The sequence below is a fragment of the Anser anser genome (assembly GCF_964211835.1).
Source record: "Anser anser genome assembly, chromosome: 5".
Taxonomy (NCBI): domain Eukaryota; kingdom Metazoa; phylum Chordata; class Aves; order Anseriformes; family Anatidae; genus Anser; species Anser anser.
In genome coordinates, this window is record NC_139725.1 from 63,235,313 (window position 1) to 63,263,268 (window position 27,956).

The following is a 27,956-nucleotide window of genomic DNA, read 5'->3' on the forward strand; positions in this document are numbered from 1 at the left end:
GTCTGAGGAGGCAGCGTTATGGCAGCCGAACGTCGCAGCAGGGTGACAAAAGCCAGATATTTCCCCCGGCTGCCGGCCAGACGGCCGCCAGCAGCCTGTTATGGAAGAGCGGCGCTGGTGCTCGCGATTTGCCAGCTCCGAGTCCTGGTTCGCGTCCAGAATCACACTCAACTTGTATAAAAAAGAAGTTTTCTGAGGGGCAAACATTACTGAGCCTCACGCCTGCCTTGCGCTTGAATTTTCTGAACCTTATTAAGGTGGAAACCCCACCCGAGGGCGGTTTTTTCACAGCCGTGTCATTTCTCCACGGATATTCCCCGGTACTTCGGCAAAGGGGCAAAGCCTTGAGCTCACTGACAGGCCTCAGCGGCCTTTATGGGGACACCCTGCCCGGGGCTGGCCTGACCCCGCAGGTTTGGGGTTCCTCAGCCCTTCCCACCCCAAAGCCGCCCCACAGCCGCGGCTCCCGGGGCCGGGGCCCGATCCTGAGGGAAGCCTCGGGCCGCCCGCCGGCTGCGCACGGCCCCGCCCCGTCGCTAGGATACCGCGGGGTGGGCGGGGCCGCGCCGCCATGACAACAGGGGCGGAGCCTCATCGCCATGACAACGGGGGGCGGAGCCTCGGCTCCATGACAACGTTGCGCCCCTCCCTCCCCCGCGGGCCTTGAGCCTTCCCGCCACCCGTCGGCGCGTGGCTGCGCCCGCCCAACCCAAGGCGGCGGCGCTGATTGGCCGGGAGGCGGAGGGAGGGGCAGAGAGAGAAGGGGCGGAGCCTCGGCGGCGCAGGCGCAGCACGGGCCGGGGGGGAGGCGGCGGTTTCCGTTGGCGGCGCGCGGGCGGCGGCGGTTGGGCGCGCGCGCAAGATGGTGAGGGGGCGCGCGCCGCCTGAGGGGAGGGGGGCTCTGTGAGGGGACAGCGCGGGGGGGGGGCGCGCAGGTTTTTTGGGAATAACGACAAATGTGGGGTATCTGTGAGGGGATTTGGGGCGGGGGGAAGGAGAGGAGACTCCTTCCAGCCGGTATTGGAGGAAAGGAGCGTGCCGGCCAGCTAAAACTTAGGCTTTAAATAGCGCCTTTATTGTGGTCCATAAGCTGTGTTGGAACATCTCCTCAGAAGGTCTTGTACGGGTAGTCCTGCAAGTATTTCTTCGAGCGCTTCTCTAAAAACGCCTTGAAATATAACTGTTCTGTCAGAAAAAAGTCTTATTACCGTAAGGAATTTACAAGTAGAATAGTATGAGCAAGCTGGAGGTGGGAAATAGCTTTGCCTCGTCAGGCCGGCTTGCAGCTCGTAGCTGAGGTGATCGCGTGTGTAAAACGTTGCTCAGGAAATGGCAGGGGTTGGCTTGGTGCAGTCGAAAAGCTTGCGTGTGTAATGGAAGATAACCTGCTTGTGAAACGCTCGCTTCCTTCCCCATCCCCAGCGGGGTGACTAATGAAGCGTTATCTGGGTATTTCTTCTGAAAACTTGGGCTCGGCGGCGTACGGGCACACGGAGGGAAGAAAGCACGCCTGCTTTTCGATTGAAGCGTCTTAAATGCGTTGTGTGTGTAAATCTCAAAAGTTCAGTTAATGCTTTTTAGGTAAAAAAAAGCAGTGACCCTTGACAATTATCTGTATTCTGAAATGTCAACAGTAGTTCCTATTTTTTTAAATTCTTACGTTATCTTAGCCAGTTTACTGGCACCATAAAGGGCTTCTTTATGCTTTATTTCCCAAGTGAAGTCCTGAAATAAGATTTCTTTGCTTTTAAGAGCTATATGGCAGAAGCAGGAATCCTTGATTTAAAAAACAAAAACATCCCACTTCAGGAGTGGCTAAAATTTTTACAACTAACCTTGTGGCTTTGAGGACGGATAAAAGAACAGATAAGTGGGTTTTTGTTCTTAAAACTTGCCTTCATTCATGGTTTTACTGGTTTAAGTATATGTTCTGAAACTTTAGCCAAGTGCTCGCGGTTCCACTTCATAAGAGCTATGGGCAGTTATGCATGACATGGGATTTTTTTTTTCTGTGTTACTAGAAAGATTTCCCTTATCTGTCCCTCTCCTCTGCCATTTCCCTTTTGTAGAGTGAATCTCTGGTGGTTTGTGATGTTGCTGAAGACCTGGTGGAGAAACTGAGAAAATTCCGGTTTCGTAAAGAAACCAACAATGCTGCCATTATAAGTAAGTTTAAAACACAACTGGCCAAAACTGCAAGATTTTGCAGAAAATCTTCTCTTCCTTCCCGTGTAATTTTGTTGCCGTAACAGATAAACAGGATCCAAGAGACTATTACTGCTATGAACTTAAGTACTTTCCATTCTGCCTGTAATTTTAACAGTAGAAAAACACAGTTTTAAGGAGAGAAGGCTTGGCTTCGTCTGCTCTTAGTAGAGTTTTTGCAGCTAGCTGTGGCTCAGAGTCCATGTCTGGCTGTAAAATAAAATAGCAAAATTAGCAAATTAGCAATGTAGCAAAAAAATGCTAGGGTATGGTCACTTTCAGTTCACAAATTTTATAGCGTTTAAGTAGGAGAGTTTGACACTTGTCTTTGAAATTTGTAAAAAGCTTATTGCTGTGAACAGCCTTAGACTGTACTGCTTTTGACTTCAGGGATGTTGTGAAGCCTTGGGATAGGAAATGAAGAAACAGAGCAGATGAGGAATGTACCTATGTGTGTGTTAAAGCTTTATGCATGTGTTGTATAAATCAGTTGAAAGTTGATCTGTGTTTTGTTTCGATTTTAGTGAAAATCGACAAGGATAAGCAGTTGGTGGTACTGGATGAGGAGCATGAGGTTTGTTAAATGAATTGTAAATAAGAGTATCTTCAGCCTGCAATGTATTGTTGTCTCTAAGGTACTGCCTTAGTTTCAAATTGTTATCAAACTCTTAATCTAATTTGGGTCATGAGCTTATTTAAATGCATGGTCACTCTGCATGTAAAGCACAGCACTATTAATAGCGGAGCTACGCAGAAACAATGGAGTTGACTAATGGCACAGAAGATAAGTTATTTTAGAGCTGTTCTTGTACAACTCTGTACGTAAAAGGCGTCTTTGGCACCTGCTGGCTTTTTGAAGAGCGCTCTGCAGCATTTCTGCGTGGACCTGCATATGTGGCTCCGAACTGGTCTGCCATCAATTAGAAGCTAGGGTTGCTAATCCTCTGCAGATCCTAAATTTGATAGGTGGCATAATAAGGTCAGCCCAGTGGGTAGTGTTTCTTAATGGTACGTAGGGCAAAATTAAATCCTTCCCAGGGATTTGAGCATTAACTGCAGCTCTTATTCCCTAGAATGTAGAAGTTAATGCAGTGTTCGAATAAAGTGGGGACTCTCTGCTTGTACAAGGAGCAATTTTTCAAAAGCACCTTTTATGTAGCAGACTTTAACGGATACTTTTTTGGGTGTGCTTGCTTACTTCTGTTTAATGCTAGAGTTAGAAAACCACAGTAGCTGCCAGCATATCCAACCAGAGCCAAAATTTTTTCTAAACTCATTATGCCTAAAATAGGAATGATTATTCATGCTAACATTAATTCTGTGCTTAGTCATAGGGATTTCTTAGCAGGCAAGCTTTCCTAAACTGCTCTAGTAACTTGTACGAGAGATCGTTATCAGTTAAACCATAGATGTGTATCTAACTTACAGGTGTTTCACTATCCCACTCTTCTGCTTTAGCCTTCGGTTACACCCTCAAGTACAAGTTAATTTGTTCAAACATTGCTTTTGTTTAATGTTACCAGGGTATTTCTCCTGATGAGCTAAAGGATGAACTGCCTGAGAGACAACCTCGATATCCTTCTTGTGCTGCTGGCGTTTGGCTTACTCCTGGAGGCTGTCCAAGACGTTCGAAGTTGGACTTCACCTTTTTAGGCCAATGCTTGCCTGTAGTGAGCCTTCAGTAATATTTTATCTGTGAGGTATCCTAGGGATCAATTCTCACCATGCACTGGCTGGTTGTCCCACTTAAAAGCTTACTCAAGCAATGACCGATACAGTTAAGCCTTTCCCAAGACTTTATTTCCTTTTAAACCATGCTCTGTAACATTTGGGGAAGTGAAGCCATACTGCTGTTAATGTCAAGAAGTGAGTAAATTGTGCCGGTTTTGTATGTTGCTACTTACAGACAACCGCCGGTTACCGCGCTTGGGAGTCCTGTAGGGATTCTTCCCTAAATCATATGCCTCTAGTAAAAGAGGTGTGTGTGTTCGGGGGGAAGGGAGTAGAGCGAGGGGGGAAGTAAATTATTCTTTATAACTAGGTGAAATAAGAGGGGTCCTTAAGTTACAAGCAAAGAAAATATCCCCTGCCAGTATCCTCAGAAGGTGGCTGGCCATGTTCCAGGTGCTCTTCTGAATCTTTCCTTTCATGACCATAGTGCAGTAGGAGGCTGTAAAGCAGGAATCCTAGCTAAAACTTGAGGTCAAATTCCCCAAAACACCTGAAACAATGAAGTGCTTGGTCTGCAAAGAAATCCAGGAACTTAGAGGTGGGTGTGGGAAGTCTTTTTACAAAGCTAGGGGAGGAAAGCTTGCAATGAAAGGGTGATTTTGGCTTTCTGATGTGAAGCAGTAGTACAAAGACGACCCTCTCTCCCCAGCTGCAGTTAGAAGTTGGTAAAAACAGGCGGGGCCAATTCTGGAAGTTAAATATGGAAGTGAAAATAAAAGGCAGTGAGACTACTTAGTGAATTTGAGGCGTCTGGAGCGCGTGACTTATTTGTGCCTGCATCAGGCTCTGATCATTGAGGATTATATCCTAACAAAATAATTGTTTTCCTAGTTTCTTTAACCTCAGAAAAAACATTTATTGTGTATAGTTACAAGTATCAGCATGAAGATGGACGAGTTTCCTACCCGCTGTGCTTTATCTTCTCCAGTCCAGTTGGTGAGTGAACGCTGTGAATGGTAGCTACTATGTGCTATAAATTTGGGGGTGTTCTTTGTGATAGAAGTGCTTAATGCTCAAGTAATGCTTCAGATGTGTGACTTTATTTATGCCACTGCTGGACTCAAGGTGCCATAAGGCTATGGTGCTGGCTGGAGACCTTTTTTGGGGGAGAGGAGCCTCTAATATACGAGCTCTGTCCTCATCTTCAGCTCATGACAAGTGTCAACACTTCCGTCTGCCCAGACTTCCCTAGTTGCTAGGGTTTTTCATCGCCTTAGGGGTTCATATTTAAGGCACTTAGGGAGGAGGGTAGAAGAGATCCTTTCTCTTCCGTTTCTGAAGGCTGAACAGAAACGTTACTTTCCTGCGTAGCTCTCCAAGCGGTGCATCTTTCTAAATGTGCCCGCTGTGATCTCAGTGGCATGTTCAGCAACGTTTTCCTGTAAGTGAAAGGAGCCTGGAGTGCTCTGCATCTGTTCGTGTAGATCTAGCCTAATGTGTTTCCTGTTGGCTTCCCCTCAAATCTTGGGGATGTGTCAAAATATGACCAGACTGAGCTCAGGAAATCAGTGAGGAGAGAGCTAGAAGATGCCGCCTCTGTTTCTGAAGGCTTCTGGACACCTCTGTCCATCGTGGGATGTTAGCAACTAGGTGGGAGACAATTCCTCTCCTTCAGGGGAACCTGTGTCTACCTGTGAGAGGACTGGGATGATGTAAAAGGGTTAGGGTGGGGGTGAAGAGGGTTTCTTAGGGGCCCTGTACGTGATGGGCAGCAACTCAGCAGTGCTGTGGAGGTGCAAAGGACTGTCACAGCTGCGGATGAGGAGGAGAGCAGAGGATTCTTTAGCTCAGGTCTGGACAGGTAAAAATGATGGGCTGAACGGACAGTGGTTGAGGAGAAAGACTGTAACCAGAAGTCATCCCAGGTTTGTGCAGAGCAGTGGCTTCCTCTTGCTTGCTTTACAGCAATCCTCAGCGTAAACTGACTTGCACAGGGAACTCTGTGGTTTGAACAGAAGCCAAAGAACCTGTGACTTGCTTTGCACTTACAGAGCTGAATCGCTTCTGTGGCTTCCCTCTGTGTTCTGAATCGTAATAGGGCAGCTCGCTGCCCTCAGTGGGTTATCCTCGTTATCCTCCAGGAGATAACCTGCGTTGTTTTACCCTTCATCACTCAGAGCTAGAGTAACCAGGTAGCTAATAGCAACTAGTGACTATATTCTTCTGTGGTTACTGGAGCATCTTTGGATGTATTCTCTGAGTGTTACTTCTCTTCAGAAGGACAGATGTTTTGTGAGTTAGAGCAGCAGTAAGAAACTTCCTGGGAGGCTTTGCAATAGCAAAGCGGGCAGGCAAACCTGTAGTACTTCAAAAAGATAATTTAGGCAACGTTCCTTATGGGATGTCAAATTTATAAGTCCACTTATATCTAGAAACTTCTAAACGAGAAGCTTCTAAAGAAAAGAAAATCTTTTCTTGAGGTTTTCTGTTTCTATTTTTTTTTTTCTGCACAGTAAGCTAGGTGTTAGAACGATACTGCCGTCAGAAACAAAGAACCATTAGCTAGGAGTCGTGAGCAGCCAGTTAGCTTCCGTTGTGACTGAAATTTGGGGGAAACAGACAACATTGAAACTGCCTGGGTCTGTTCTTAGTGTGATTTTTAGCTCAAAGGCATATGCGGTAAAGATCCATAGGAGTATAACTAGCAGAGCCTTGGGAATCTTCCAGAAATAGCAGGATGGCAAAGAATTATATGTAATGTAATCAGCACGGTACTGCAGCGATGGGAATTACTGCTTTGTTGGCTGTTTTATTCTGAATGGTGATTCTATTTGCTGCAATATTTGATGTTTCTAAGCAGAAATACAGATGCGTGTTGAGACCACCAATTGAACCTGTGTAACTATGCTGTCAGGAAATGCTTTTCAAGTGCCAAATATGAAAGTATGAGCAAGGATAATACTGTACATAAAGAATTAGGTCACTTTCCTGAATGAAAAAGTGGCCTAATTCAGCTTTCAATTTGGATTTTTTTGAAATCTTTTGAGGTATTAGTTGAAATAACCAAACACAACTTCTTTTTTCTTTTTTTTTTTTCCCCACACAACTACAGGATGTAAGCCTGAACAGCAGATGATGTATGCTGGAAGCAAGAATAAGCTTGTACAGACAGCTGAACTCACTAAGGTACGCTTGACTAGTTGAAGTAACTGTCCCTCCTCTAAATGCATATTGCAGAAGCTGTTTTCTGTCTTGCTTGAACTCAAAACAAGAAGGATGTTATGAGACTTTGTAATTACAGTGAATAGAGTCTGTTTTAGGAAGACTGAAGACAGCAGCATATTTGGGGACTTCTGGATTTTTAGGGGGCAGGAGGGACGATGTTCCAAAAAGTAACCGTGTAACTGAAATGTCATTTAGTAAGATAGATATCTTCACTTTGGGGAATTAGTATGTTAATGAGCAGTATACACTGAAGCCTTAGAATTCTGTGGACTAGTTTTGCTGCATGGTCTGTGGGTTTGCATGTTTACAGACCATAGCCTTCAGAATACGTAACATGTGCCAACTGCTGAACAATTCCAAATCTTCCTGTGTTTGCCTCCTCCATTGTTGGCACCTGGTTTTCTCAAAATGTTAGTTCTGACCACTAAAACTAAATAGATTAAATTGTCACTTCAGGCTTTTCATACAGTGTGAAATGATTTCACAATTCCCCATCAGCACCATTCCCTTTCAGTCTTGCTTATCTTGACTTAGTACTTCCTTATCCCATTAGAAATGTGCATTAGGGCAAAAGCAGAACTGTGAACTTCTACCTTTTGTACCTCGTAAGAAATACCTCTCTTTTTTAAGTTAGATTAAGTTGACATGATAAATGGGAGGGAAGCAGAAGCTGAGGCAGAAGTAGCATACCTACAGCCCCAAGGAAACCTTTTTAAGGTCTGTTGAAACTGCATCTTACAGACCTGAGAACTCCAGCATCTGAAAGAAAGGGAGAAGAATTTCTTGAGGAGACAGGCAGTTGGTTTTGGTGAGTGAGGAGGAAGACTCGATGGGAAGGCAAAAACCTGGGGACTAGCTGTGCTGGTGGAGTGACTACTGCTTGTCAAGTGGGAGAAATTTATTTGGTCTGAAATACTTTTGAATGAAAGCCTAGGAGTGGGTATAGAAGTCCGTGATTATCTTCCTTCTGAAGCTGGCCATAGCCTGTCTCCAGTTCAGGTTGTTTACTTGCTCTTTAAATGTGCTTTATTCCTGTCCATCACTGAGCCTTGCTTCACTCTAGCTAATGCCATGACTTCTTCCTGGTGTTATTTCTGCATGTGAGCTATTTTCCTCTGTGGCTTGCATATTAGCTTGGCTTCTATTAAGCTGTTCCATGTCCATAACATGGAATTTTGTTCCCCTCACACCCTGCCCTGCCCTAAATCTTTTACTTAAAAAGTCAGTATTGGTTGGTAGCATTACTGCCAGAATACGAGGAGCAGTGTCCAGAGCCCAGTCCATCAGAGCTGAAAAATGATACAAATCCTGAATTGTTTCATGAAGAGGATTAAAATGGTAAAATGACTGCGGACAGGACTAACTATGAGCTCATATCCAAGCAGCAGGTTCACTGAGAAGCTTGTTTTGCGAGTCCTACAGAAAGCCATCTGGTCAGCTGGCTTTAACGTGCTTTTTACAGCTATGTACTCTATACACTTAGCAGGATAAATAAACCTATTTCAGCACTAAATCGATTATTTTCAGTGTTGTCAGAACAGGAACAGTAGACTAGAGGAAAGTATTTTACTGGTTTCATTGTGTAGGAGAAGATTCTTGAAGGCCTGTGGATTTTACTTGCTGGACTCTTCTGAAAAGATTACCTGCTTATGGGCATCTGAAAGACTCCAATACAGAATTTACCTACCCTCTCATCAAGGCTATTAAAAATCAGAACTAAAGTCACTTGCCCATATGGAGAATAAAGAATTTATTGGCTTCTTTGGTCTTGTTTTTTGTTTCAAGGCCATGTTAAAAGTTTAAGATAAGCACAAAGCTTTAGGTTGGCGTTTTTTGTGAGTCTTCTATTCTGAGGTTTCCCAACCTTGTTTCTTATATTGAAAACATGTTGCTGGATGCTATGGATTTACTGTAATTCAAAGAAAAAATAACTGTCTTGTACTGAGCATTCTGTCTAAACTTTAGGCTTAATTCAGCCTGGAGGTTAAATTCATTTTTGTTGTTCAAATAGACAGTCCTCTTGCTTAGATATTTAAAGAAGACTATGTATGAGGTGGTGCGATTTCAGAGAAACTTTAAAATGCAGTAAATGTGCTGTTCTCAGATATATTTTTAAACAACAAGAATGATGTCTAGAAACAGGAACTGCAGAATTTTTAACTTGTCAAGTTTACTAATATTCCTGGCTGCTTAGTCTTGTATATTTTCAACTGATGTTATGTTAGTCTAATAATCCATTCATGCAAGAAAACAAGTGGAAACTGTTTAACTTGGTTACCGGTTTATTACAGCTCAGACAACTTGTGTGGAAAGCTATTGATTTCTTTGTATGCTTATCCCTTTGAAGTACCAGCACCTCAAATATTTACGCAACACAATTTTGTTTAGGTATTTGAAATAAGAAATACAGAAGACCTAACTGAAGAATGGCTGCGTGAGAAACTTGGCTTCTTCCATTAAGAAAACCTCTGTAATAAGTATTTATGTACCATCCTGATAATACTGGAACCAGACATGAATACTTACATCTAAAAATGCACTGTATTTACATCTGTTTCCTGCAGTACATCTCTTGTGCAAAGTTTGTGCAAAGAATAGCAGGTCTGTCTCCTTGAAGTAACAAATCTTTGCAGGTGTTTCCTTATATGTACCTGTTAAAAGGGAATACTTCTCTGCAGGGAATCCTTTTGCACTCTTGTGACTAATATTTCTATAACTAAAATCGTTCAGTTCGGGATTTATAGCTATATACAAACATAACTTGGAAGCTGACGCTAACTTTTCTGAGCTACAGATGCATCCTTATGAGGTATACTAGCCATTTATATGCAAAAATTGTGTACTGTCACTTACTTGTCAGAATTTTTGACCTAATGTCTTCTCAGTTTTGAAAACTATTCCCTGGAAGCAGTTAGTATTAAAAAGGCAAAATCCTTGTACAGCAAACCCATCCATTTATCCCTTCATTGAGTCCATATGAAATTTCTCAAGTTCTCGGAACTAATTTTTGTCATTCCAGTAATTCCTCAGCTGACTGAGTCAATCTTAACTAAATTTCAGGGCAAAGCTTTGTCCACTTCTCATGCTAATACAGTCTTGCAGGAACTAGAAGATAACTAAGGGCTGAATTACAACTCTGGTTGCTTTCATACCAGATGTCTTGCGCATATAACTTACTATACTGTTAAGAAGTTTACCTCTGCTCATTTCCTCTTATATGAACACCTGTTAATACTGTGTGCCTTTAATTTGTTAGCTTTAAAATGACTTGAGAATTTTACACTGCCACTTATTACAAATTTGGTAAAATCTTTGTTAAAGAATCCAAGTAACATTTCTTCCTAGTGCCTAGTGTTGCAGTTGACATCTATAAAACAAAAGCTAACCTCATTCTCCTTGAAATTCCAGTCATCTGCTCCATTTGTAGGAGTCCAGGAGGTTAAAGCTTTTCATGATACTGAATGATTTATATCTCTTTTTGTTACAGAAGTTGGCCACATAGAGCTTTTTGAGTATTTTAATGACAGTCTCTAACTTTCTTAACTGCTTGTTGGTCAAAAGTGCATTCCAAGTGAAGCTTTTGCATAAGTGGTGATTTGATTTTTCATTTTCTTACGGTTCATCTCTTTGAAACAGTTAAAGATTCTAATGTGAATATAGTATTTAACTTTTATAAATGACGAGTCTTTTTACAGATCTGTTTTATAACGAGTAGAATAGTTGTCTGATAGGGGACATCATGTTCAGCCGATGCAGTGGCAAAAGGAGTGCTCGTGACAGTATCTCACTATCTTGCTCATGAGTGTTTGTTGTGCTGCTGAACAAGAATCTGCGTAAGAGCAGCTTCCTGTTGATAACACACCTTAAAATACAGCTGCCCTAACAAATTTCTTTGGTGAGAAGGAATGCAGTGTTAAATTTGGAGGCCAGTATTTCATGCTGTGAAACCTTTGCTGAAAGGAGGTTTATTTTTTGTTTGTACACATATGTTGTGTTAGTGGTTTTAACACTAATTCCTGTAAGATCACAAGGAATTTATTTGCAGGGGTCGTCAGTGTTGGTATCTCTCTTCTTAGTTTGATGTTACTGCTCATCTGTTTGTATACAAATCTGACTTGAGAGGAGCTATTCAAAGTACATGCTAGGATGATTCAATTAAATCGATCTTTCAGTGCTGGAAGGAAATGCTTGTAATTAAAATCAAATTTCTCTTAACATATTGAACTGGAAAAAACATTTCATTTCCCTGGACAAAAAATGTTGATTATGAAACTGTTGCTCGGTCATTCTGTACTAGCGATCAATAAAAAATTACTTTTTTGATGAACATTGTATAAATAAGACTGGCTTAAAAGGGATGTTAGTCACGGTATTGGTCTTGAAACAGCAAAAATGTTGTTCCCTTAGCATTGTGCTAAAGGTAAGGCATGTCAAAGTACAGGGTGGGTGAGGGGAAGCTGCCACTTGTAATGTTCAGCTTGATTTTCAGTGGGAAAACTGGATGAATAATCTCTGCCATTGTACTTTGTACACTGGTGGGCTGCCAGCATCCAACTGCTGCTTGCACAGGTCTCAACAGAAGTGACTGTGAAGGGGGCCTCTCTCTGGAGGAGGGGGAAGGAGCTGCTGCAGTCAGATGAGTGAGCGTGGCTCTGCATCTCTGGATCGCTCCACCTTCTGCCAAGCAAACTCTGCTACTAAAGATTATGTCCACGTGCTGGAAGTTTTCACTCGGAGTTCTTTGCCATTCACTTTGTGTGTGCTTGTTGCCTCCGCTTAAGGACTTTCTGCCGTGGGTGCTGCCCCTCAAGTCTCGTAGAAAGCCAACAAATCCTGTTGAGAGTGCTAAAGCCCACATTCTTGTGGAAGACGATGTTGACGCTGCTCAGCCCACCAGTATTAGTCTTCTGACAGTCTTGCTTGGTAGCTGTGCCTCCTTCCCTTCTCTGAGCTGTGGAAGTGAGGAAGCAGCTGCAGGTACTTGAAGAATGAGTGTGCAGAGGATGTTTGCTATTCTAGGCTTGTTTGTGGCTTCCTTGTTTCTAAAGTAGTGCTTTGGCACAACTCTCTGCTGCTTTCTGTCCTAGGCCCTTGAGATATAGATAGTGCTAATACTTGGTTAAACAAAGACATTGATTATATCCAAATCCGTCCGGCACAAATATTTGTTTCCATATTTTTCCCACCTTATCTGTAGAACTGTATTTTCCTTACTGCTGCCCACCTAAGATCAGCAGGAGGCAGATGTGTCCGTGTTCAGAAGGCCAGTATGTTCTGACTGTGCTTTACTATTGAGTTGCCTGTCTGTGAAGACACTTGTCTTGAATTTTCAGATCGCTAAAGAGGGTTCAAACAACAAATTACGATGCCATTTATGGGAGCCTTTGTAGCTAAAGGTCTGAGAGTCAGCATTTTCCATGGTGAACTCCTATTTTTCAGGAGTTAGTAAGTTGGCCACAAAATCCTTGGCCCAGAGTTAAATGTAAAAGTTTCTCATAAAGAGAGACTTCTGCCACAATAAACTTGTTTTGCATTAAATATCGAATAGCTGGCTGGGATACAGCTCTTGCAATCCTGTTAATTGATGGTAAGCTGAACTGAAGCATGAGTTTGCATGGTAACCCAATAAAATGAACTTGTACTATTCAAATATTTTTTAACCAAGTTTAAATGCTGATATTTGACGGTTTAAGTGTGTTTCTAGAATCATGAATGCTGTTCTGATTTATTAGAAGAGGCAATGCGGGTGTTGACACCATTCCACTTCTCCAAAGGAGCATCTTATGCAAGTGTACCAAGATTCCATTTTTTATACCTTTAACTGTAAAATGGTCCAGAAACAATGTTAAACTGAAACCAGGAGTCTGAGTCAAACGTGCAAAAGCAAGGGATGCTGCCTGTTCCTGGCTTCAGTGTGCTCAAGAGAAATTTTAAGTAACGCTTCTTGATACATCCATCTAGTAACTGTGAAATGGAGATGTAATGGGACATGAGAAGTGAAACTCTTGCTTTTGCTACGTGATCCAGACTTGATGTGACGTGTCAGGGTTCGCACCAGTGCTGCGGGTGGTAAAAGGTGTGGGAGGTTCATGGCCAGTCTTGGGAACTCGACAATTCCATGAAAATATCAGTAACCAGTACAACCTCCATATGCTGTTTAGTCTCTGCTAGTTCACATTGCATGTTTACTTTAAACCAAATCTTTTTTTTTTTTGCTAAGCATGGTGCTTGTATTGGTTTAAATAAAATGTTTAATTAAGAGGTTCTGTTTCACTGTTTTAATTGCAAAGTAGCACATCAAGCATAGGTGTGTGTGGGGAGGGGTCATTGCTATTAGGCGTGGCCTTCCTCCTCAGCTTCCTGGAGCCTGCTTTGAACTTGTAGTGTGGTCCTTGGTCTTAAATATGCTTCCTCTGTGGCTGTTCTGCATGTAAGGATTCCTCTTTCCATCTGTGGTGAAGGGTGGCAGGAAGGGGGAGGACAGGGCAGCACCTGGGAGTACTCTGGATAACTGCCCTCTTCTCTGCTTTGCACTTTTGTGCCTCAAAACTCGGTGCAAATCACTTGTGAGCAGCAACGTAGTGTGGGACCTCAACAGGACTGAGACACCACTTCAGAGCTCCGTGTTGCACCTCTCCCACAAGATCAAGGCTGCTGGCATAACCTGCAGCTGTGGAATAGGGCACGGTGTGGGTGCCAACCGCCCAGTGTTACAGTGTTTGTCAAGGAGACCCCATAGCCTGAAGGAGACAAAGCAACTCAGTTCTCTTCCTCCTTTCGCTTGTTGGCTCATCTCTTTCCTGCCTGAGAGACCACTAGGTTAAGCTGATCGAAGTATTCCCTTTCTTCATTCTTGCTTTTTTTTTTTCTTTTTCTTGATCTTTGGAGATTTTTTCCTACCTTGTTGAAAAAACTGCTAAAGATAATCCAAGGAATTCAGCTTCAAGAGCTGGCATTGCTCCTGCTAGTGCTGAAGATCAGAATTAATGGACCACAGGTTAAATGTGTTAGAAGTAAACCCCTTCTCCCTCAGGTGTGGGCAGCCCTGCGTGAATCTAGCAGCTGTGAAGGACGATGCACACCTGCTTCGGTGAATCTGCCTCTTGAAGGGCTTCTTGGTCACCCAAGTGTGTTGCAGCAGAATCTGTTGCCAAAAAGTTCGAAGAAAGTGGCTAAGCTGCTGTGGGAGAAGAATGGCTCTCAAGAATAACAGTTGATTAAAGGGAAGAAAGAGAAAAGGATGGGAATAAAAAGGTCTCACAGTAGAGAGAGGTCACCTGGGCAGTTCCATGATGTTCTCTGTTGTCCATTGAGTATGGTTAACTAATAAATGAGGTGATAGCTTGCTGAGCCTAGATGATCGAAATAGTTGGGGGAAAAAAAGCTGACTGAAATGAATTACAGGAAGGTCTCGGGATATGAGCTGAAGGGCAGCTGCTTTCATTCAGGAAAGGTCATTGACTTGTAATAGTTGTATGAAAGTGTCAGTTGTGTGCTTGTTAAAGTAAAAGCTAGAGAAGAGAATAGGGAACAAACGGAAAACTCCTGTGCAATGGTACGAATTTGCAATGTATGTGTAGCTTGAATATCATACACAGCTTGTGCTTTCTCTTCCAGGTGTGTGAATAGATGGCTGATGCGGGCCTAGGGTGAGTTTGCTAAGGAGATCTTGGCGTGGCCTTTGGGGATAAGGCAGGCAGGAAGAGAAATGCAGTCGGTTCTGGAGGAGCTGGGGTAGTTGCTGCTCGTTATGTCAGCCTCCTGGCACTGAAAAGGGCCCTGGTCAAAGGGTCCTGTGAGTCTGTGTGTGCCTACTGCTCCATGTTCCCTGTGGGCTGCAGGACAACCTGGCTTCCCAAAACTCGCCGTCTCCTGACAGACGAAGGTCCTGCCATGCTGCGTTTGGGTGTACGTGAAAGTAGGGGTTCTGGTTTTCAAAACAAACAGTCGATCTTGGGGAATTGGCAACCTCACTATCTGGGCCGTTGTGTAAGATACACAGCTTGATTTGTGCTGTATGCAAGGCTTTGGGAGCCTCATTTCCAGCTATGTTTTAATGAACACATCAGTTTTGAAGCACAAGGAACCCTAGGCCTTAGCTTGTGATTTCTCCAGTGAATACACATTTGTATGTCAGGACATTGAATGTTACCTACCTCCATTTTTGTATTAACACTCCATTTTCATTTTGTGGAAAACAGTGAAGGAAAACGCTGAAATACGAAGCAGCGAATGTTCCCTGGTCATGGTTAGGCCGCTGCTGGCATGTAAAACTGTATTTACAGCTGTGTAAACTTGGCCACTGTCCCCCCCTCAGGCTTCCTTCCCTATCTGCTTTTCCTTTTGGTGATACTGAGGCTCTGTGATCCTCTGGGGTTAGGGCTGTCTGCTGTATGTATATGCAGCATCTTCTGTAGCCGTGGCTTGGTCTGACTAGGTTCCGTGTCATTTTTCTAATGGACCCACAAAGCGAAGGAGATGATTTTAATACATTTGCATAGATGTAGTAAATCAGCGTGGTTGGTTTCGTGATGCCACAGGGGGATTGTTTCCTCTGGGTTATTTTGTAATGTTTCATTCTTTCAGGGACAGCAAACATCCTCTCAGTTAACCTCCTTCACCTTTGGTGGTAAGTGAGGCATCTCATGCAGAACGTGATTGAGCTCAGCCGAAATGCCTCTGACAGCTCTAGCAGTTCCTCAGCAGGAGACAGAGAGGAGAGGAGAGCAATTATCAGCCAGAGAGACACTGAATGCAGAACAGATGTGAGCACTGGGAGAACAGCAGGACTGTCTTTCATGGCAAATTTACTGCTGCAGTGGGGAAGTCCCATCAAGGCTTTTTGAAAGGCGCGCTGTTAGCCGTTCCTGCTGTTCCATGCCATGGAAGGCTGCTGGTAGCATGAATGCAGCTTCTCTTCCCTTTCCTGTAGTACTCAGCTCCACAATTAATATAACGCAGCCTTGAAATCCCCACGCCATACAGCATCTGTTGTTGTCGCCTCTTTTCTACAGAAAATGGGAAGACAGGAAGAAAATGGGGCAGAAAATACTCAGTTGAAAGGGAAAGGGGCGCCAGCGATTCTATACATTGACTAAAGCCCGGGAGGGCAGAACTAGAGCAGAAAGTTAGGGGTCAGTGCCCTCGTTGAGCTGAATAAGGAACAGGAGAGGTTTAGCATTTCTTCAAAAAAAGGTCTAATTTTAAATATCTGCCGTTGGAAAATGCTGCTGGATAATTGGAAGAAGAATGTGCCCGCCTTACTCGAAGTGCAACCTGCCTAGCCATCTGCTCTGACAGCAGCAAATCCCGGATTGATTTGTGAATGTGATTAATTCAGCTAGGAGGACTGGATCAAGGGATCAGCTAGAGACAATATTTATACCCTACCTCCAGCTGTGAAAGTGCAGTTGTTTGCTTCAGAAGTACAAAACAAATTGTTACAGCTGTGTTAGCGAAAGAATGAAAAAATAGATGTGCTCGCTCAGCAGCCCTTTTTCCTTAGATGTCCCCTTTCCAAGGACTGTAAGGACTGTAAGCCTCCTTTTCCTGGCTGTGAGGTGAAGCAGAGCACTGTCCTTTTACAGAGCTTCTGCATCTTTATTCCCTGTGCCGGTGCCGCTGTTGGTCTCCTTGCTGCAGTTTAGTCACAAGATTGTGAAGTTCCTGGCTCCGTGACCTTGTCCATGTGGACTGGAGAGGCAGACGTGGAGCGTGAGTCAGCCACCCCTCCCTGCTCCTTGTGCCTGAGGTTGCTGATGGGAGCGCTGCTGTGGTTCCTCAGCAGGAGAGCAGCGCAGGGCAGCGCCGAAAGCTTCTGAACAAGCAGGGGGCGTGGATTTCTAGCGCTGGTAGGGTCTTGAGCTGATTTGGTAATGCAAATACAGCTGGGGAGATCAAAAGCAAGACTTTGAAAAGACTTTAGATGTAGACGAAGGCTTTTGGAAATCCTACTTAGTGTGATTTAAGTGTGTAAATACACCCCGGGCCTGAAGGTGCTGTGCTCAAGGCCACGTGGGATGCCTGTGGGAGGACAGGGAGACCAAAGTCTCCTGTGTCCCAAGCTGACTCTTTGTTCTCCCTCCCAAATTTTCAAGCGTGCTGCACATCTGGGACTGCAGGAGCTGCCTGGGGGAAGTGTGAGGTTTTGATAACCAGGCTGCGTCTTCTGGCTGCTTTATGAATCTCCCTGCTTTTGGGCAGAGGCAGTGATGACGTTACATCTGGAGGAGTGAATGCCTCATTTGCCCCAGTGAGCAGCCGCCTGGCTCCACCTTGGTGCAATCTTACCACCAGCGGTGACTGTGCTCTACTAAAACAATTAGCAGTGGAGTAATTTACAAAGGGGGATTTTGTTTGTTCTCATTACGTGCCAGGTGTAATGCCATCTTAAAATTCCAAGCCTATGGTTTCAGCTTCTCCTTATTCAGGCTGAACTAGCTGCACTGGTTTATATTTGGACCCAAATTTAAAGCTATGGACTGAGGATGGGATTTTCAAAGTCATCACTGCTATAGCTAGGCTAATGCAGAATGTTTTGGAAATTTCCTCTCAATTTGTTAACGAGCAGTCAAGTCCCGAAACATGTTAGAAAATAGTTCTTGGGAAAAAAGCAGTTATTGGTCCCTTTGCCCAGCCATGCTCTGATATTATGCCATGGGCTCTGAGTTGCACAGATAGCCGTTGACAGGAGCTCTCTAAAGCAAGAGTAAAACAAACCACCTTGTTGAAAGGACATTTAGTATTTGGCCTATTAAAGGAAAAGTGTTGCCATCTGACAGTAAATGTTGGAGGGATTGAGGCCACAAGTGAGTTCCGTAATGAGACGTGGTGAGATGCCTGGCAGCGCCTCTGTTTTGAAATTGAGCTTTATATGTAATTCTTTTTTCTCTTGAGGCGTACTTCCATATACAAAGGATTTTATAACATTAATTAATTTATGTGGTCACATACGTAATGGTAGAGTTTAGTGAGCGATTCTAAAGAGTTAATTATCACAACAGGAAAGGAAGTTTGCCCAGGAAGGGAAGTTGGTGCACTCACAAGTCCAGGGACCTTTTCATCCTACTGATCAAGCAGTGAACCAGCATCCTACATCCTGATGTCTGTTGGCACATAAATGAGGTAAGTGAGAGCAGAAATCGTACACTTTTGCTTCTTCTCACGTGCACGTAAAAAGTGTGCAGAAACATGACCTCTGCCAGACTACATTACTACTATCTACTTGGAGAGTCTCTTCTAAATTGTAGAGAAATAGTTATATTTTTCTCTCCTACATACCCGGTAAGTGAAGTTTAAATCTATTGAAGTCAGCACCATTTCTGTTACTGAGTTCAGTAGTATTAGATTCTTCTTCTGTAACTGTAAAGTGACTATTTTTCCAGAAATATTATTTGCGGTGTTGAAGAACACGGCTAACGCATGAGTTACTACCATGATAATTCAGAGAAATTGCTCTGTAACTTTCCATCACAACTCTCTGTAGTCGTGACCTGCCAGAGTCTTCTTTCTTCAGTTAAATCTTCCTTGTGAACAGACTGTGGCACACGGAATAGTGACTGATTATGTGACTGTTTTCTGGTAGCAGCAAACGCTTTAGAGGGATTTAAGATGAAGTGAACAGACACTGACATTTTCCCTTGGGATTCCAATCAGGATTAAGCTCAATGAATCCAGACTAACAGGAAAGTGCATTAAAAGCTATCGGCCACCTCCAGATCTCCACTGTCTTGTATTGTTTTTTGGGCTGTTTTATGATTCGTGCAAGGAGGAAGACTTGAGAAAGTTCAATCAGAGAAAATTCTGAGCAGGTAGTTGTGTGATTTGAGATCCCAAATAAATGTATGAAACGAGAAGTTGTTAGGTCCTTTCCTACAGAATTTGCATTTGATTTTTTTTATTACCCTAAAAGGACGCTCTAATTCAAGAGCTCCTCCAGTGAACAAAAATCTTTGTGGTGCAGAATTACTGCCTTCCATTTATCCTGACAATGTAATTGCAGATGAATGGTACGCAAGCATTAGAGGTAATAAAAAGTTGCATTCCTTGAGGCAGAACCAGCGTTAATAGCAAATACAAATACGTGGCTGTCACACCCTTTTATTTCTGGTACTACACGTCCCCATGAAAGCATTCTGTTGTACATGAACCCAGAACATAATCAGCAACGTAGCAACGCTGCTGCTTATTCAGGTGCAGAACGGATAGTTTGTTTACCTCTCCTCCCCTTGTGCTTCAGCTGCTATGGATCGTATATCCCAACCCCAAATCATCAGCATCCGTTGTGTCTGGAGTGCCGTGAAGGAAACCTCGCTGCTGCAGCGAGGCGCAGCTCTGTGTTCAAACAGCCGTGAGGCTGCTGGCAGCTCCGTGGTGGTGGGCCCGGGTGATCCCTGACACACGGCGGCTTGGCAGCATCCTGTGGGGTTCCTCTGGGCGTGTGTGTGTGTGGCCTGAAGCGCACGTTCCTGTGTGATGGGTGAGCCAGCTGGCTTCTAGCGGGACTTGTGGTGAGCCAGATCTCCCTCATGGGCCATATTAAGAGACCTGGTGCCAAAGCATCTCTGGTTCTGCAGGAAGTGGTCCCAGGGAGGCTCCAGGTATAACACTAGGAGCAGGTACCAGTGAAGGCCACGATATCTGGGCACCTTTTCAAGTAAATGGACGGATGAACCTGCAGCTGGAGACCAACACTCAACAGGTATAGCTGCATCTCCTCGCGTGCCCTCTGTTTCCTTAGACCCCTCTGCCTTTCTGGTGCGAGTGACACCCTGGGCAGCCTGGGAAAGGCCTGAAACCAGGAGTTCACACACCGAGCGTGGGCGGGTCTCCCAGCAGAGCCCAGCCCTGGGGCAGCTGGCGGCCCCTCAGCCCTTTCTGTGGTCCCTGTGTGGCCAGGAAGGCTGTGGGGTGCAGTGGGGACAGAGCCTGGGGCTGCCCAGGCTGCTGGCTGCTGTGCCCCGCACTCCTGGTTCTTTCCTTTCCTGTGCATCCACCTTTTTCTGGGGGTTACATCAAAGTTTGGTGGGTCCTATCGGTACTACTCCCTGCACGGGAGTGGTTTGAGGATGAGGCTGCTTTATGGAGATCAACCTCACGTCTGCAGCAGCTGACTTCCCGAAGACAGCTCCTTTGCTGCAGTGTCCCCTCTTACTGTGCTGGAGGAAACGAAGCTCCTGCTGATTGCTTGTTTTGAGACTCAGTTAATTGTGTGTAAAGCTTTTTGGCAAATGTCACCAGGAAATATTATTTGTTATTTGGCTGCTGTTGGTTTTATGGGATTCATGACTTGCACAACGTGTCTGGAAGAAATGGTTGCAGGAATGCCTCCCAGGCTTGCTTTATTGCAAGGTATTCCTGCTTAAAACTGAAAGGACTTTTATATGAACCCGTGGAAGAAAATTATGTGGTGTTCTCCCCAAACTGTTTGTTTTCTCATCTCCTTGCTGTTTCCTTTCAGAATGCATTGATTGGATAGTAAGAGCTGGTTTTCCTCCTTTCCTGGGCATGAATGGAGCCTGTTCCCAAGTATTTCATCCCAAGGCATGCCTGGCAACCTCCTTGTCTGCAGCCGTACCTCTGCTTGCTGGGTCCCATCGGGGACGGCACCGCGTTTGTTGGCCCCTGGTGCTGCCTCATCCCTTTGCACCTGAAAAGCCTTGCCTCTACCTTTTGGTCAAATTCCATTTTCAAACTGAATGTTACTGCCATTTCCTTGATCTTTGGTTTCAGTGTAGATATCAAGGACAGGCCAGGAAAAAGAATAAAATAAAAAAAAATAAATAATAAATAAATAAAAAGAAGAAAAAAGAAAGAAAAGAAAATAAAAGGAAAGAAAAGAAGAAAATAAAAAGAAAAAAAGGAAAGAGAAAATAAGAAAAAGAAAAAAATGAAAAAAGAAAAGAAAGGAAAAGAAAGGAAAGAAAAGAAAAGACAAGGAAGGAAAAGAAAGGAAAGGAAAAGAAAAGAAAAGACAAGGAAGGAAAAGAAAGGAAAGGAAAAATAGGAAAGGAAAAAGAATAAAATAAAAATAAATAAATAATAAATAAATAAAAAGAAGAAAAAAGAAAGGAAAATAAAAAGAAGGAAAAGAAGAAAGTAAAAAGAAAAAATAGAAAAGTATGAAAAAGAAGAAAACGAAAAAGAAGAAAGAAAAAAGGAAAGATAGGAAAAAGGAAAGGAAAAGAAAAGAAAATGAATAAAATATAAATAAATAAATAAAAAGAAGAAAAATGAAAGAAAATAAAATGAAAAGAAAGAAGAAAATAAAAAGAAAAAGAATAAGGAAGAAAAAACGAAAAGAAAGAAAAAACGAAAAAAAGAAAGAAAAGAAGAGAAAAGAAGAGAGAAGAGAAAAGAGGAAAGGAAAGAGGAAAGGAAAAGGAAAGGAAAGAAGGAAAGGAAAAGGGCCGGAAAAGGACCGGGCGCTGAGCGCCCCCAGCCCAGCGCAGCCCGCGCCGCGGGAGTCCCGCCGGGAGTCCCCGCCGCCCTGCCGAGGCCCCGCCCCGGCCCCCGCCGCCCCGGCCGGTGCCGGCGGCCCCCGGCAGGTGTCGCTGTGCGCTCCGCGGGCGCTCTCCCGGCGGCGTCCGCTGGCGCCCGGCCCCGCGCGCGGCCCGGCCCGGCCCGTCCCGGCCCCGCCATGGCGTTCACGTTCGCGGCGTTCTGCTACATGCTGGCGCTGCTGCTCACCGCCGCCCTCATCTTCTTCGCCATCTGGCACGTGAGTGCGCCGCCCTCCCGCCCCCCGGTACCGCGGTACCGCGCCCTGCCCGTGCCGCCCGGCTGACGGCCGTGCCCCTTCTCTTCTTGCAGATCATCGCGTTTGACGAGCTGAAGACGGACTACAAGAACCCCATCGACCAGTGCAACACGCTCAACCCCGTAAGTGCAGCTCGGGGCGTCCGTACTGCGGGTAACGCGCTGTGCGCCCTGCCCCGAGCCGTGGGGCTGCCCCTCGGGCTGGGCGAGACCTGCTGGGTTCACCCGTAGGGAATCCAACCCTCCCTGCCCGGTCCTTTATTTCCCACTGAATATTCTGACTGTTGTTGATCTGCCGGCGACCCTCCAGCCCTCGTACTAACGCTCTTTCAATCTGCTTTCCACACTTTTCGGCACAAAGACAGTTGAAAAGGTCAAAAAGATTAAAAGAGTCAAAATTGCGTTAAAGGTGTGTACTGCTTCTCAGTTTGATGTTTTTTAATGCCACTTCCATTTTGTTAGGAACATCTGTAATACCCTTAAGGCGTTTTGTTTAGTGTGCCTGTCCATCTGCTTGTTACTTGTTCGTCGGGGTTTACAGCAGCTCCATGAATTTCCATACCTTGTGCAAAAACGATTTTGCTTGCAGTGAAGTGGGGAAAACTGTTACATGCCCGGTACGTACATCCTACGGGTTAGCTTCAGACAGAAACGAATGGCACTTCCCAAGCAAGATTTATTAAAGCCCGAGATGATAGGAGGTTTTTAAGCATTGGCTGGGTAAATTCTGCTCTTGCTTGAGGATTTTGGCGGGCACAAGGTGACAGGCCTTACCTTCACGTCTTTGTTTTATGTTCCAGGCTCAGGGATATGTCTTGGTGTCCTCTCTTGGATGCAACTCTGACGCTCCTCGGTTTGTGAAAAGCATTTGAGGCAAACTATTTGCTTGCATCTGTAACAGGCCGATAATAAAAGGGGAGCTTGTTAAAGAGCATATAGCTTGATAACACAGATTTATTTTTTCGCCCGTTTCTCCTGGTTTTTGTTTTGGCTTGGCGTGCCCAGACTGAAGCAGTGTGCCGGGGCAGCACAGCAGTGCGGCCTGGACTTCCTCCTCGTGCTTCGGAGAGTGAAGGAAATCATGCAAATGGAAAACGAATTTAAAGTAGCAGGGGGGTGTTTGTTAGGCACAAATTGTCAGCGAGCGTAACAGCGCGAGAGGGGGCGAGGAGGCGATAGGCAGCCGATGGCATCGTAGAGAGGACCGATGCCTGCGGAGCTGAGCATCTAACAGTTTCCCTTGCTTGGTCTGTTTTACAGTCATTTCTGCTACAGCGTGGGGGAAGGCAAATCCTCATTACATTTATGCATTATGATCTTGTCACAGACTCCCAAGTATTATAACGCGCATGTTTAAAGCAAATATTAACCTTCCGCTAACCCACGTGCATGTAGAGTTTATTGATACGACAGCTTGGTGAGTAGAAAACGTTTCGTAAATGGATACTGGCTGCTCTCCTGACAGTAGGTCAGCTGCTGAAAATGAAGTTAACATCCAGGCTCTTGAAGGCACCTGGTAAACGGTCGCTGGATGAACACACCGAGGCGGTGCTTTTCTGTAAAAAGAATCAAAAATCCCGGTAGGAATTGATACCTCAGAGAAAGACTAGCCCGAAATAGCAGCTGCTTAGTGTGTTGTTGATGTCCTCTCTTCTGTGCTCCCGCTACAGCAGTATCTCTTCTCAGCAGAGAGGTGCCTTCCTCCCTCACGCCGGTGATAGAAATCACGCTCGAATACAATTCAGTCAGTTTTCCTTTAGGACAGGCAGGGAGGATGAAATGTGGTAGGCTTGCAAGACAGGAATTCTGCTGTGGGAGTCGGCTACAATAAACAAGATAAAGACGAATATGTTTTGAGATGTGTAATGAAATAAACTGCAGGTGTCAGACCTGGTAAATCTGTCCCAGCAGGCTGCCAGATGCATTGTTTTGGGTAGGGCTCTTGTTGTTGTTGTTGTTCTGCTTTAAAAAATTGCCAAGTTGTAAATGGTAAGTATACCAAGAAGGATTTGGACAAAATATTTACCTGAAACCTTTCCTTTACGACAGCTTATTTTTGTTGATGTTGATGCAAGTTTGCTTTGTTTGATACTTTTTGCTTCCAGAAGCAGAAGGTAGTAGCAGAGTGGGTGGCGAGAATGTCTGTTTGTTGGTGGGTTTTAGGTTTCTAGGAATCTATTTTGGGGCTTTAAAAGAAGTGTCTGGCTAGAGAGAATGAAAAAATACAAAACACGGATAAAATGATGCAGCCATCCTACAGAGTAGTTGTACTACACAAAAAAAGAGGGGCAGAGTGCGTTGTGTGTGTATGCGGGCCACACGTGTGCATACACAGGGTTTAAAACTCTGAGGTAGAAATGCAGAGTTTTCCACAAGGAGATGTTGTAGCGATCTTGAGGTGAGAAGCCAAAAGCTTCCAGATCTGCTTCCTTCTGAATTGTGTAATGAAAGAGTGAATGGTACCACTTCAGGGTGACTTGTTTTAGAGAGTTTTAGTCTTGTCGTGGGTGTGAGGTTTTGCTGGCTCTTCGCATGCATTTAATCTACGGATCTCTCCATGTGACCCCCGTTAATAACACTAACCCCAGCTGGCATTTCATGCTTTCTGTGACCTCACAGTAATCGATAACTAGCTCTGCGGCCTTCTGCTGGAAAGCATGACGCTATCAAGCATGCACATTAGGGACTTGTGAAGGAGAGCGAAGCTGGCTCTTATGCCCTGAGCCCCCTGCATAGCTGGGGCTGTTCCCTCCCAGCCTGCAGGCAGCGCAGCGCTCGTGCCCGTGCACGCCGATGTGCACAGCAGCCGTGCTGCCGGTTCGGTGCGGTACGGCTCTGCCGAGGGCACCACGTCTTGGCAGTAGTTCCGATCCGCACAGTCACGTATGTGCGAATATCAAATCAAAACAGGAAAGTAGGAAAGCCCAAAACATCTTTTTGCCAATCGACCGTTGTATGGAGCATGTTTCCTGGTGATATTTCTCTGTTGCATGAGAAGAAATATCTCAACGATCTCTTGTGTTACGAAGGTCACGTATAAAGCGAGGAATCTGTTAACAGTGCACTTAAGTTAATAGAAGCAATAAAGATTTCTTTACCTGAGCATTTCATTCGATAAAATTTCCTTCTCGGTTTATGATTACCAGGTGAAAACAGCAAGGCACATGCTGCTAGTTGCTCTTTTCACTTTCTGCAGTCTTGAGCTTGTTAGTGTTTGTTTTAAGTAATATTTTTTAAGCAATAGCTTACCTCCAAAATATATTAAACAGCACATGTTTTGCTTTGAATAATCAAAAAGTCTAACTCATCTTTTTCTCTTCCAGCTTGTACTTCCAGAGTACCTCATCCATGCATTCTTCTGTGTTATGTTTCTCTGTGCAGCAGAGTGGCTTACACTGGGTCTCAATATGCCTTTGTTGGCTTATCATATTTGGAGGTAATATTGACGAGTCTGGTATCTCTGTACTCATGGTAATTGTACCTCATTCTCCTGTTGCAGCGCTTCCTGTTGAGTGTCCTGTGTCTTTGGCAAATGAAGATGCTTTTTGATACGGTAGCGAGAAAGTTTACGTCATGGCTATAAAATAAGAACCGTCGCTTTGCTTTCTCTATCACTTTTTTAAAAATTATTTTTATTCTCTTGTGCTGTGCAAGAGCTGTGCTGTGCACGTTAATGGTGGCCGACACGTTGGGGTGTGCTAACGCTGCGTATTCGTGGTGTGGACGAGCAGTAGGAGTGGCAATCCTGCCTTCCTCCTACCAGTGAGACGCGAGCACCGCCTTTCCCTCTGCTGTGCAGCTGCGCAGGGAACTGCCGGAGGGAGCGGATCTGCTCGAAACATAGCCCAGTAGAACAGTTTTCCCTGCCTGGCTTCCCTGTGCTAGTCCTGGCACCAGGAGGAGTTGGAGGGGTAGGACTGCTGGTTTTGCGAGGAGCCTGCTTTACGCGACATTTGTAGGGTCGTTTTGCATTGACCTGTGCGAGTAGTCCTTCAGCGTGGTCCCAGCATGCATTTTATAACGAGCAGAGGCTGTAGGTTGCACAGGGTTACACCGCAGTCTCTTCTCCATCTCTTTAAACCCTTTCATAAGGAATCCCATCCCAGATTTATAAAGTGGTCTTAGTTCCTTTTGGTGTACCAGAGTTCAGCCAGGTTTACAGCCGAGGTAAGCTCTCGCAGCCCCATCTGTAAAAGCTCTTTGATAGCCGTGCTTATTTCGGGGCTCCCAAAGCTGCTCTTGCAGTTGGCAGCCTCCTGTGTGGAGCTGATGGACCCGGCTGGGCTGCGAGGGGGGGGATTCCCGGTCCGGTTCTGCGGTTGGCGGTTGGCGGGGGACAGGAGCCCGTGTCTCCCATTGCCCGGAGCAAACTAATTAGCAAACTGATTGTGTGTCGCTTCCAGGTACATGAGCAGACCCGTGATGAGCGGCCCTGGTCTGTACGATCCTACGACCATCATGAATGCAGACATTTTAGCCTATTGCCAGAAAGAAGGATGGTGCAAATTAGCATTCTACCTTCTATCTTTTTTTTACTACTTATATGGGTAAGTTTTTTCCTCTATCCTCCATCTAATTGTTAGCCTGTAATTTTTTGGTTGGGCTCAGTGCAGAAGAGAAATTTCTACATGGGAAAATATCTAATACCAACTTCCCTGAAAAAAAAAAAGAAATAGAAGAATCCACAGTTGCCATACGTTGTTTTAAAGCACAAGTCTTAATTTGGTCAGAATTACTAATACAAATCTCCGGGTTACTGTGATGGGAGGCTTGGAAGTTCCCGGCCTTCCTTCTGTTAGCACAGCTGAATGACCCCCTGCCCAGTATGCTCGTTAAGAATTTGGAACAATAATAATTCTCAGTTGCGCAGGTATTTTACTGTGATATTTGTCAAAGTTAAAGGTAGAAGAGTTATTTCAAGACCAAAAAGGGGTGGGAGCCACAAAAGCTACTGCCACCTCCTTGTACCTTCTCCCACTTCTTTCAAGCCAAAAGCCAGAACCGGCTTCCAGCCTGTAGTAACCGAGTTTTTACAGGACTCCCCGTTACAGCTTCCCTTGCTCCAGAGACATCTGGCTGTTGCCTGTTTGTGTCACCCTTTACAGTGCCCCTCATGTGTTTGTGACTTTGTGTAAAATTAAAATGTTCGGTCACAACCCAGATACCTCACACAGATTTGTTCCTTGGGAGAATACTTAAGACTGTGTAATTAAACATTTTTCAAAATCATGCATCTGAATATATTTATCTTATTTTCTTTCCAGCATGATTTATGTTCTGGTGAGCTCTTAAGAAGACATTCAGCAAGCTTTGTTCCATTTAAGTGCATGCAAAAGCCATGAAACATGGATTATTTACAATGAGACCGTCTCACCAAGATTAAATATGGAATCTGATGATTGCATTTGCATTAGAAAACAATGGCTCCCCTATTTTTAAAATATTTCCACATTTTATACTTGTGGAAAGACTGTTTTCTTATATTTTACTGGGACACTGAAATTAAAGAATTACATGTACATTAGTCTAAAGATTACTGGGTTTTGAAAAGTTTTGACTTTGCACTCCATAAGGAACAGCCTTCGAGCAGGCGTTTGTCACTGAGCAGCCGTAGTGCGCTGGGTTCTTTGGGCTGGGCTTCGTGGACTCGCGATGTGTTACCTGTAGGGGATGTCAGTCTCAAGAGATGAATTCATGGGCACAATTGCAGAAACGGTAGTTCTGTTTTTCTTTCTTTTCTCTTTTTTTTTCCCCCATCTGGTTAATCTTTCCCTGTATATGCATGGTTCAGAGACTCCTGTATTTTCACCGAACACTAGCCTTGCTTTAACCACAAGCATTTGTCATTGTGATAGGAAATGTTGAATTGTCCACAAAGGAATGAATTTAGATATTTTTTTTAAAGTCTGTGCACAGACACTAAGAACAAATTTATTAACAAATGGACAAACCTACATTTATCAAGTTCAATGGTGAAAATACTCCTGGGTTTAAGAGTAATACTACAGTCCTTTTCAAAGGAGAAAGTGAGATTGTGAAACTGCCCTGCTGTTCCTTAGTGCAATAAATAAAAAAGTCTCAAATTCAGAAATACTTAT

The 27,956-nt window shown here is 44.4% G+C and overlaps 2 protein-coding genes across 4 annotated transcripts; both read left to right on the forward strand.

Annotated features, from left to right (window-relative positions):
- The first annotated feature begins 710 nt into the window (after positions 1 to 710).
- GMFB (glia maturation factor beta) lies at positions 711 to 13,362 on the forward strand. Of its 3 annotated transcripts, XM_083837215.1 has the most exons (8): positions 711 to 865; positions 2,070 to 2,166; positions 2,730 to 2,779; positions 3,729 to 3,778; positions 4,790 to 4,872; positions 6,989 to 7,062; positions 7,843 to 7,855; positions 8,362 to 8,677. In XM_083837215.1, the coding sequence occupies exons 1-7, from the start codon at positions 863 to 865 to the stop codon at positions 7,846 to 7,848; spliced, it is 363 nt and encodes a 120-aa protein (XP_083693341.1). In that variant the 5' UTR covers positions 711 to 862; the 3' UTR covers positions 7,849 to 7,855; positions 8,362 to 8,677. The 3 variants fall into 3 exon arrangements, with proteins under 3 accessions (XP_083693341.1, XP_083693340.1, XP_083693339.1); XM_083837214.1 differs by lacking the exons at positions 7,843 to 7,855; positions 8,362 to 8,677 and adding an exon at positions 8,688 to 9,481; XM_083837213.1 differs by lacking the exons at positions 7,843 to 7,855; positions 8,362 to 8,677 and adding an exon at positions 9,490 to 13,362 and having other exon boundaries at positions 712 to 865.
- An 8,288-nt stretch (positions 13,363 to 21,650) lies between these two features.
- On the forward strand, positions 21,651 to 27,955 carry CNIH1 (cornichon family member 1). Its single transcript, XM_083837212.1, has 5 exons — positions 21,651 to 21,820; positions 21,913 to 21,981; positions 25,182 to 25,294; positions 26,262 to 26,405; positions 27,123 to 27,955. Exons 1-5 carry the CDS (start codon positions 21,740 to 21,742, stop codon positions 27,148 to 27,150), a joined length of 435 nt encoding a protein of 144 aa, XP_083693338.1. The 5' UTR covers positions 21,651 to 21,739; the 3' UTR covers positions 27,151 to 27,955.
- Position 27,956: the final 1 nt, after the last annotated feature.